The sequence below is a fragment of the Arachis hypogaea genome, chromosome 7 (genome assembly GCF_003086295.3).
Source record: "Arachis hypogaea cultivar Tifrunner chromosome 7, arahy.Tifrunner.gnm2.J5K5, whole genome shotgun sequence".
Lineage (NCBI taxonomy): Eukaryota > Viridiplantae > Streptophyta > Magnoliopsida > Fabales > Fabaceae > Arachis > Arachis hypogaea.
Window position 1 is genome coordinate 49,233,584 of NC_092042.1, and position 12,232 is coordinate 49,245,815.

The following is a 12,232-nucleotide window of genomic DNA, read 5'->3' on the forward strand; positions in this document are numbered from 1 at the left end:
CCTTGAAATTTTAACAATTTCTTGTACAATTAAAATCAAACTTATCTTTCTTGTACTCTATTTAACAATTTTATTTTAATAATTATTTTTACTTGTAGTTTTTAGCTTCCTCTGATCCTATAAAAATGTCTAAACATGGACCAACAATGCAAATTGAAACCACCATCACCACCACAACATATAACAATTAATTAAATAAGCATGAAATCAGTTGCTGCTACATGTGTTCTTATGATTTTAGTGACCTCAGTAACTAATTCTGAGGCTACAATTTCATCATGCAGTGATGTGATTAAGAACCTAAAGCCTTGTGTGAATTACTTGATGAGTGGAAGTGGTAAACCACCAGGACCATGTTGCTCTGGCGTTAAAGCTCTTGCAGCTGCTGCAGCAACCTCTGCTGATAAGAAAACTGCATGCAACTGCATCAAATCCACTTCCAAGAGTCTCAACATTAATTCACAACTGGCTCAGGCTCTCCCTGGAAACTGTGGAGTATCACTTCCCATCTCTGTTTCCCCCAATGCTGATTGCTCCAAGTAATGAAAATATCACTTATTACATATATAATATTGTTTTGAAATACTACCTTATTAATCGGCTTTTTTTTAAATAATTATATTATTTACAGGCATAGATAATTTTGACATAATTTACATTTTTAAATAAAATACGGCATGTCCATGTGTTATTTTAAATAAAATACCTTATAATATGTTTGTAAATTGTAATAATTTTAGAAGACAAATTAAATATTTAATATATTTTTTAATTTAATATTTTCTCATACACAGAGCAAAGTTACGTTGTTTTTTTTTTTGTATTTTTAATTATTATTAAATAGGTGTGAGGCTCGTGCCAGATAATCTCATACCATTTAATGATAGAGAATATGAAGTCAATGTACAAAGAAGAATGAAAACTCCATTTTGTTCTTTTCATATTTTATAAATCACTTCTTTGTTTTTTTTCTTAGTCAATCTTCAACTTAGATTCTTAGACTATGCTTCTTCAACTTTTGGATTTTAATGTTTTCTCCCTTATGTTGTTGCTGCATCTTTTGCAGGGTTGGTTGAAAGTTGAAAATTGGAATTGGAGAGCGATGCAGGGAATGCTGAACATTATTCTGCTACTTATATATAATTAAAATGGCGTATTTTGAAATAAACTAGAATCTACCTATGTGGATTTCTTTATTATTATGTTGGTATTCTCATTCTGTTTCCTGTTAATGTCGTAATTTCCGTTTCCTTGCTCCAATTATTATTATTATTATTATTATTATTATTATTATTATTATTATTATTATTATTATTATTATTATTATTATTATTATTTGAACTTAGTCAATGTTGTAATATTAACCACTAAAATTCGTTAAGATGTTAAGTTCTTTTATTTAATAATTAGGATAACGAAAAATATTGGGCAGCAATTTTTAATAATTTTGGTCAGTATTTAATTAGCACAAACATTAAATTGTCTTCAATAAATAATTTTTTTTAATTTATATGCATAAACTTTAATAAATATTAATGCAAGTTGTGTTAATTTATACGTGTAAACTCTAATAAATATAAATATAAATCATATGTTTTATGTATACAAATTCTTGTAAATATATGTATAAATTATTATTGGTCAAATACTAACTTAAAATAATAATATTTACTAGTCATATAATATTATTATTATGATAATACTAAAAAAGATAATAATTCAAAATTATTTTATTTAATTTAATATTCATAATTTTATGTATATAATATTTATAGTTGCACACTTATTATATTTAATATTATTCAATTATTTCGATAATAATTAAAGAATATAAAATATAATAAATAATAAGTAAAAGATATAAAATAAGATATATAGCTTTTTGTTTTAAACTTATTTTTTATTGTCCCAAATCTTTTTGTAATAATTAATAGTAACTGATCCGAATCTTATAAATGAGAAAGTAGTTATGGACTCACTACTCCAATTCATAAATAAGATTGATGCATGAATATATATATATATATATATATATATATATATATATATATATATAATTTATGCTGAGATTCAATAATATTATATAGCATTTATGATATAAAAGTATGAAATTCGACTCTTCACAACTGGTTAAGGTTTACTCCACAAACCATATAGGTATATAAATTTGCGTTTTATTATAAGTTTTTGCATATTGTATGTGAAATTTCCAGTTAAAGTAAACAAATAATGTGTTTTGTTGCTTTTATATTATTAATACATTTTAAAATATTTTTATATTAATATTTATTCAAAAAAAAATTATAAATAAATTAACAAATAAACTGATAACAATTAAAATTTTAAATATTTATTATTTTTTTTTTGCATTTTAAGCACTGCTGATACTTTATATAGATAGTAAATCTTTATTTTTTGTAACCTATGAAAAATAATAAAGTTGTTGTATTTACACGTTAAATACATTTTAAATAGGACAATGTACGTAAATAAATAAAAGGAGAGAAAGGTTTACTTGATTGCAACAATTGAAATCTCGTTACCTGCATGTCCTTTTTTGTTATTATTTAATCCGTGGGAGCTAACCACGGTTTACGACTTACATGTAAACCGTGGTAGCCAGCAACAGTTTAGCAAGGAGAAGCGTTGAACATAAACCTTGGTAGGTCACTACGATTTAGGAAGGTAGAAATAAACCCAAAAAGCCCTATAGCCAGCCACGATTTATGAAGGATTTTTTAAACTCATAAACTCTTGTAGGCAGCCACGGTTTATGTGGAGAAGAATTCTATAAATATATCAGTGAGATTGAAGCTTGTGAAGAGATCATTATCACACAATGGCGAGTGAGGAAGAGAGTTTTCTTGTGTTAGTGCATTGCTCTGGGAAAACTAAAAGAGAGTTTTCTTGTATCCAGCCACGTGTGCAACGCCATTTAATCGGTACAGGCGAGCTTCGTCTTCCATAACTCCACCACCCAATTGCTTGAAACCCTCCAAGCTTCCCCCTTAACCTCCAAGGCTCCTCGGATTCTCTCAACCACCCACCCTAAAAAATTTTGCTTTCCCACACAAGTGATCCGTGATGAGTTACAGCGGCTAATGAATTTATACTACCTCGTGCATAAACCGTGGGAGGCAGGGGGTTTCATGAGCACAAGGTTTTTTCATAAACAGTGGTTGCCAGCCACAGTTTCTGGCACCAAAATTCAATATAATCCGTCCTAAACTACAACGGTTTATATGTATTACAAAACCGTGGTTACCCACCACGGTTCACATATAAATACAATCAAGACATACACGTAAGGTTTCTTCAATTGTTGTATATACGTAAAGTTTTTTCTATTTTATTTCATTCAAATCAATTGACCTTTTAAATATGACATGTGTAATACTATCATTTAACATGTGGGTCTAAATATATCTTAATAAACAATAAAAAATATTTCTCTAATATGGTTAGAGACACACCAATACAGTTACATGTTAATGTTTACCACCTTATTCTTTATTGATATGTTTGAAATGTATCTATTATTAACTATTTAAAATGTTTTATATAATAAAAAAACAATAAAGCACTAACACTTATTTGAGTTGACGTATCTATATATGAGAGACATTTTAAACATAATATTCTTCCGACATTCATTTGACATGCGTGTTTTTTTATGTCAAACTATATTTTAATACAAAATAAAATAGTACTTTTTCAAAAACACTTGGACATATTCAAGTACCATTATGTATCTGCGTTTCTAATATTATTATTGGTCTATATTCTTATAATGAGTTTAAAAATAGTATATATTATTTATTAATACAAAAAAATTATCTTACGTACATGATTTATATAACTAAAAAACACAATTAAAGTATTTTAAAATTTTAGTTTGCCACTACTACAAAGACACTCAGAGCGCTCAAATTTATAGTCGAAATTCCTCATTAAAAAATCGACAAAACATGAAACAATTGAATTTCTGATATTTTACTATCAGATCTAAAAATCTATTGCTAAATTTGAAGGTAAAGTTGGTGCTAACTGACCTTTAAATTGGCAAAAAAATCATCGTTAATTTTTTTTATAGTAAACAAGAACCAAATTTGACAAAAAAAAAAAACAAATGACTTCTCTAAAGCTAAGGCTAACTAAACCCAAAACTCTTTAAACTAGTGGGATACACAAGTAATTGAATTAATGTTCGAAACAAATGCGTTTCTAAAATTTATTATGAAGAAGTTAGCTTCTAAACTAGGATTAAAATAGATGAAAATTATTGATTGTTACTCAAACGGTTATATGTTATACCACAATAAGGATGAACATCTAACTACTTGCAAATTTTTCAAGACCCCGAGGTATGAAACGACAAAAGCAAGGGTTAAAAAGTGTAGGATGAAGTGAATTCCACTTAAGAGAATGCATTACTTGCCCTTCTCCCTAAACACAAAAGATTATATGCCTCCATGAGTTTAACCTCGCATATGACGTGGTACGGTCAAAATAGAAGAGAAGATAATCTTATGACTCATCTTTTGAATGGTAAATCATGGTTAGACTTTGACCGAATACATCTAAATTTTGCTAGTGACCCCAAACACATTAGACTAGGCTTGTGTTTAATGGATTCACACTAGACTCTAACTTGAAGACTCTGTATTCTTGTCAGTCTATAGTTGTTACTCCATACAATATAATCTATCCCTAGAAATGTACATACATGATCCCTATATGTTTCTAACTTGCATTACATTTAGACAATAAAGCAAAAATTGATGTCTAGTTGGAACCTTTAGTGGATAACTTGAAAGTGTTATGAAATATTGGTGTAGAAACCTATGATATTTCAACAACAGCTACCACTCCATCACCATCTTCATCAGCACCATCCCAACAACTTCCACCCCAGACATAAGCGACACTATATATACAACCATTTCTAATGGTGTCTAACCCATACTATGTGGGCTTGCCTCCCCCTCTACTTATGTTATATTTGGAATCTCTACCACGGATGCCATCATTACCATATCCATAGACTAGTCCCCTACCACCACCACATTTATAAACTAGTCCCCTACTTGGAAGCTCATCACAGGCATCCTAGGTGGAGTTAAATCCAAGAATATTATTAGAGCTTGACTATGCTAACGGGTTTATAACTTTTGATACTTGCACCAATATCTTTTACTTTATATATTCGTCTTATTATCATTTGATTGTCTTTAAGCATGATTTTGCTTTTAGTTTTTTGCCACCTACTAAAACAATCCAAGCCATGATGGATGTCATTAAACTCACGTATGACATGCCATATCCTAGTTATGGAAAGATTCTGCATGCGATTAGGGACATGTAACACCCTAATTATCCCAAACTTTACCTCATGCCATAAAGCAAAGGTTAATCAGAGGTTATGATAAATAGTTAAGCTCAAAAATAGAATTTTGAAAGCACAAGACGTTCACACGAAACTAAAAGCATAAGGTACAAGGTATAGATACAATATAATAAAACATATATAAATATAAGAGTATATTAGTCATAAAGAACTAGCTGCAGCTCGCAGAGTTTAAGCCGACTAGGTATATACAGACAAATACGGAATTTTGAAAGTTAAAACAGCATATACAAAGTATCTCTCTCAAAATAAGCCTCTAAAAAAAAGTGAATACAAAAGTGAGAGAACTAATCAATATAACCAAAAGACTCCAAACATGATAAAGATCATCCGCTCTGTCACCATCAAGCAACTCACCGAGGTGGGTTGTGACCTGGATCTGAAAAATAACAACAAAGTATGGAATGAGAATCGGAGGTTCTCAGTATGGTAACAGTGCCCAAAATATAAGATGTAAGATTTTGGGACACCAAAGGCAATCCTAGAACTTCACATTGATACCGTTACTCAAGCTTAACAAAATCATAAATAACTTAAACCATAAGTAGGGTATTCTATCTTAGGAGATTTCTAACTAACATAGCACCGTTGCCCCATAGCCTTTGCCAGCCTAACCTCCATGCGATCCCATCGCCACTGTCTACCAAGCCTCCTCAATCCCAGAAGAAAACACAAGTAATGCAGACAGGTAAAGTACAAGTAAAGTATATATACAGCAATTAGAACAATTAGCAAGTGAACATCTATTTCATTTAGGCATAACAGAAATTATGCAAAGCAAACAAACAAGTAGAAGATGCACATGATGAATGCATGTCCTATTGGCTCGTGATATCACTTGTCGGTCTATAAATGCCAACCCAACATATCCTTCCAGATGTAGCCTTCTTGCCACGCCAAAGATATAGGTTCTACATACTCATGCAGTAGAGAAATCTGCTACGCCAGAGACATAGGCTCTGTACACTTATGCAGCAGCGAATCTACTACGCCAGAGATATATGCTCTGCACACTCATGCGGACGAGAAGGAATCAACAACAACTGTCTCACCATAAATCATTCCAAGGATATAGTGCCTGGTACACTCTTAAAGAAGAAAAACTGCCACGCCAGGGATATAGGCCCCGCACACTCTTGTAGCAGAAAGACTGCCACGCCAGAGATATAGGCCCCGCACACTCCCATATAATCCAATAATTTCATCATTCCTTTCCAAGTTCTCAAATCATCATAACCATCACCGGTTTCCAATTTCTCAAATTCATTATAAGCATTCCCATTTCTCAAAAATATCTTCAACCTTATACTTCACAACTAAACATTCACCAATTCAAGCTCGAAATTACATAAACCTTCCAAAACCTATGTCACTGGCTCTAAACTCATAACTAAAATACCCTTTTTATTCCTTTATTGTTTTCTCCCTTGATTCAAGATCCTAAAACTGGAAAAGGTTTTAAACAAGTGTTACGGAAGTTTGCAAGCTTGCTGGGAAGGTAAAACAGTTAAAAGCTAGGTTTTCATTGAAAAACAGAGTAGCGTGCATGCGCATAGGGTTGTGTGTTGGTGCACAAATCCCCACACTTCATACAACTGTACTAGCAAGTGCACTAGGTCGTCCAAGTAATATCTGAGCAAGTCAGGGTCGATCCCACGAGGATTGTGGTTTAAAGCAAGCTATGGTTATCTTGCGGATCTTAGTCAGGCAGATAGAAGAGTTATTGGTTTGAATTTGGTTAAAAGCATAAAAGGAATAAAAGTGTATAAAATACTTAGTGAATTTAAATGTAACCAGTGATAAGAAGATGGTTAAGGCTTGGAGATGCTTCGTCCTTCTGAATTAACTCTGGCATTACTGTTTTTTTTAATTGTGAATGATTTCTTCTATGGCAGGTTGTATGTGATCAACGTCTTACGGCCGCGATCATTATTCTCCCCTGCTTCAGATCAAATTCCGGGTCAGCGATCATCTAATCTGAATGGGGTTGAAGCTCTAGCAGTCCATTCTCTTGGTGATCCTACTCAAAAATGTCATAGACAAGGTCGAATCTTCCGGATCAGAGAATGCTGTGCCTTTGGATTCTAGCCTCTACCACAGAGACCCTAATCTCCCCATACCTCAGCTGAACTGGTGTCTCGAGAAGTCCCCAACGAAGTCGTGGATTAGCTGTCTAAGAGATGTGTAATCAAGCTGGCGGTTCGATGCTTTCCAGTCACGTATTGACACGAACCCATGAAGAACACGGGTGGTTGTCAAGCACACGGTCCTAGTATGAAGAATGGAGCTAATTGTCATGGATTATCCCATTCATCATGTTGAAGAACAAATATACAACTTAGAATTGAATCAAACACGGATTGAAGAGAAACAGTAATACTTTTATTAATTCATAGAACACAACAGGGCTCTTCCCCTTAACCTAGGAGGTTTAGAAACTCATATTGATAGGAAAAACAATGATAAATGAAAACATGGTGTAAAGGTCTGTATAATTATGTAAAATATCCTTTAAATACTAAACTAATGACTAAGGATTACATAAGAAAGGGTAAATTAGTCTTTTAGTACTAAAATATACTTTTGGAGCCCACTTGGTGAGTGCTTGGGCTGAGCTTTGATGAGATCCATGTGCTAGGAGGCCTCTAGGGCGTTGAACACTGGCTAGGGGGTCCTCTTTGGGCGTTTGGGCACTAGTCTTCTTCTTTGGGAGTTGGACGCCTAGAATGGGGCAGGAAGCTGGCGTTGGACGCCAGTTTTGGGCCTTCTATTCTGAATCAAAGTATAAACTATTATACATTTCTGGAAAGCTCCGGAAGTCAGCTTTCTATAGTCATTGAGAATGCTCCATTTGGATTTATGTAGCTCCAGAAAAGCTCTTCTAAGTGCAAGAAGGTCGGATCAGGACAGAGTTCTTAAGCACACTCTTTTTGCTTTAGACCATGACTTTAACTGCTCATTCTCAAGCTTTTCCCTTGACACCTTTACACCACAAGCACATGGTTAGGGACAGCTTGATTGAGCCACTTAGGCCAGAATTTTATTACTTGTAGGCCCTCCTAACCATTGATGCTCAAAGCCTTGGATCCTTTTACCCTTGCCTTTTGGTTTAAAGGGTTATTGCTTTGGTTTAAAGGGTTATTGCCTTTTTGCTCTTGCCTTTTGGTTTAAAGAGCTATTGGCTTTTTCTGCTTTTTATTTATTTATTTTTTCCACCATTTTATTCGCATGCATATATATTATTTTTTCTTTTGCAACATGCTTTTTCTTTTCGCTGTTTTTCTTGCTTCAAGAATCAATGTATTTAGATTTTTCAGATCACTAATAATACTTTACTTTTATCATCATTCTTTCAAGAGTCAACATTCTTAATTTCAACTTTAAATATACATTGTTTATTCATACATTCAGGAAACAAAAGCAATGCCCCACATCAAGATAATTGAACTATTCTTATTATAAACTTGAAATTCATGTATCTTCTCAATTCTTTTCAAATAAAATTTTCTTTTAAGCAAGGTGAGAGATATATAGAATATTTTACAACTTTAAAACATAAATGAAAATGATCATGCAAAAAGAACAAGAGAACAGACATAACAGAAAATAGAAAAATAACAAAAGAAAAGAAGATAAAGAGAACGAATCCACCTTTAATGGTGGCAGTTAGTGCTCCTCCTTGAGGATCCAATGTAGTGCTTGATATCTTCAATGTCACTCTTTTGTCTCTGTTGTTCTTCTCTCATTTGCCCTATGGTCTTCTCTAATTTTATTGAGGATGGTGGAATTTTCTTGATGCTCCATCCTCAAATGATTCATGTTAGAGCTTAGTTTTCCCATGGAAGCATGCCATTGATCCCAAAAGCCTTGAGAAGGAAAATAATTCCCTTGAGGCATCTCAAGGATCTCATGCTGAAGCGGCTGCACAGGCTCTTGTACATGCTCTCTTGTTTGCTTCATTCTCTTCTTAGTGATGGGCTTGTCTTCCCCAATGGAGATATCTCCCTCTATGACAATTCCAACTGACTTGCATAGATGACAAATGAGGTGAGGGCATGCCAACCTTTCATTAGTGAAAGGCTTCTCAGCTATCTTGTACAATTCTTAAGGGATCACCTCATGTACTTTCACCTCACTCCCAATCATGATGCAATGGATCATGATGGCTCTTTCAAGGGTCATCTCTGACCGGTTGCTAGTGGGGACGATGGAACATTGGATGAATTCCAACTATCCTCTAGCTATGGGCTTGAGGTCAAGCCTTCTTAGTTGAATTGGCTTGCCTTGGGAATTCCTTTTTCACTGTGCTCCTTCTACACAGATGTCTGAGAGCACTTGATCCAGTCTTTGATCAAAGTTGACTCTTCTAGTGTAAGGATGTGGATCTCCTTGCATCAAAGGCAAGTTGAACGCCAACCTCACACTTTCCGGGCTAAAATCTAAGATTCTCCCTTGAACCATGGTACTCCAATTCTTTGGGTTTGGGTTCATACTAGTGTCATGGTTTTTAGTAACCCATGTATTAGCATAGAACTCTTGCACCATTAAAATCCCAACATCTTGAATGGGATTGGTTAGGACTTCCCAACATCTTCTTTGGATCTCTCTTCGGATTTCTGGATACTCATTTTTCTTGAGCTTGAAAGGGACCTTAGGGATCACCTTCTTTTCTGCCACTACTTCATAGAAGTGGTCTTAGTGGGCTTTGGTGATGAATCTCTTCATCTTCCAAGATTCAGAGGTGGTGGCTACTGCCTTTCCTTTCCACTTTCTAGAGGATTCTCCAACCTTGGGTGCCAGAAGTGGTAATGGAAAGCAAAAAGCAACGCTTTTCCTACACCAAACTTAAAAGCTTTGCTCGTCCTCGAGCAAAAATAAAGAAAAGAGAAGAATGGAGTAGAAGAAGAAGAAAATAGAAGGAGATCGAGGGAGAGAGAGAGGGATCGGCCGAATAGGGCTTATGAGTGTATGAAGTGTGTGTGTATGAAGGGTTAGAAGGAGGGGTATTTATAGGAGAGGGTAGGGTTGGGTTCTGCCATGGGTGGGTAATTGGGAGGAAAATTTAATTTTGAAGTGGGTGGGGGTTGGTGGGAGTTATGATGGTTTTGGGAAAGTGATATGAATGTGATTGGGCTAGGATTTATAGGGAAGTGTGTATGGGTAAGTGTGAAAGAGAGAAGGAAAAAGTGGGGTAGGTAAAGATGCTGTGGGACCCACTGGTCCTGAGAGGCTAGAAAATTTAGATTCCCTACCCTTTGCACTGGCATTTGAATGCCCAGGGTCTACTCCCTGGCTAGTGTTCAACGCCAGCAACACTCCATCCAGAGTGTTCTATTTTCACTGTTGAACATTTCTGTCTCTGCTCTGACTGATGCACATGATCATGAACCTAAAAAAATAACTTAAAAAACAAAATAAAAGAAAATAGAAATAATTAATTAAGGTTGGGTTACCTCCCAACAAGCAATTATTTAATGTCATTAGCTTGATGGTTAGCTCCTTACGGAGGTGAGTATGGGCTCAGAATTTCGTTCCTTACAATGAATTTTCTTTTTGTCTTCTCATGAATGAGCTCCACATGCTCTAGAGATAGGACATGACTCACTGTATGTGGTATGACTAGTTTCTTGGTGAAGACAACTTTCATACCAGGTGAGAGGCCTTTAGTGGGAACTTTCTTTTCCCTCAAACCTTTAGGTACTTTCTTCTGAGTACCTTTGTTTTAGTGCTTTTTAATGGCTTCCCAACACCAAATTTAGAATTAATGTTTGGGGTTTAGTACAGCTCTACACTGAAAGAGAGGGTTGGAACACTTGGTGTTTCACTATGGTCTCTTTCTTTTCAGAGGAAGAATTGGGATTGGACATCTTGAACAAGATGTAGTCCCCTCCTAGTTGGAAAACCATTTCTCCTTTTGCCACGTTAATCATGGCATTTGCAGTAGCCAGGAAAGGTCTTCCGAGGATGATAAAATCATCCTCATCCTCTCCTATGTCCAAAACTATGAAGTTTGCAGGGATGTAGTGGTCTTCAACCTTCACCAAGACATCCTCTACTAAGCCATATGGCTTCTTTATTGACTTATCTGTCATCTCTAGGGAGATGTTTGTAGCTTGTACCTCAAAGATTCCTAGCTTCTCCATTACAGAGAGTGGCATGAGGTTTATACTTGACCCTAGGTCACACAGAGCCTTTTCAAAGGTCATGGTGCCTATGGTGCAAGGAATCAGGAAGCGTCCAGGATCTGAAAGCTTCTGAAGTAGCTTCTGCTGAACCAAAGCATTGAGTTTTTTGGAAAGCAATGGAGGTTCTTCCTCTAAAGGCTTTGTACCAAATAACTTAGCATTTAGCTTCATGAGAGCTCCTAGGTACCGAGTAACTTGCTCTTCCCTAGTGTCTTCATCCTCATCAGAGGATGAGTATTCATCAGAACTCATGCATTGCAGGAGTGCATGCAAAGGAAACTCTATGGCTTCTATACGAGCCTTAGCTTCCTTTCGGTCTTGGATAGGGATTTCTTGAGTGGTTATTGAGCATTCAAAGGGTGTGCCTCTATTGGTGTTCAATGCCAGCTCTGATGGCTCTTTGGGCATTGAACGTCCATACTGTGTACCCTTACTGGCGTTAAATGCCAGTTCCCTTACCATTTTGGGCGTTGAACGCCCAGCAGGGATGTCCTGGCTGGCGCTCAACGCCAGCTTCCCTGTCTGTTGGGGCGTTGAACATCCAATGAGGGCTTCCTCACTAGCGTTTAGCTCCAGAATTCCTGCTTCTTTGGGCGTTGAATGCCCAGCCAGTGTTCCCTGGCTGGCGTTCAACACCAGC

At 35.4% G+C, this 12,232-nt stretch overlaps 1 protein-coding gene across 1 annotated transcript; it reads left to right on the forward strand.

The window, feature by feature from the left end:
- The first annotated feature begins 201 nt into the window (after positions 1-201).
- On the forward strand, positions 202-543 carry LOC112703030 (non-specific lipid-transfer protein 8). Its single transcript, XM_025754327.2, has one exon. It carries the CDS (start codon positions 202-204, stop codon positions 541-543), a length of 342 nt encoding a protein of 113 aa, XP_025610112.2.
- Positions 544-12,232: the final 11,689 nt, after the last annotated feature.

Coding starts and splice junctions, on each gene's coding strand:
- LOC112703030 (XM_025754327.2), top strand. CDS start 202: ATGAAATCAGTTGCTGCTACATGTGTTCTTATGATTTTAGTGACCTCA.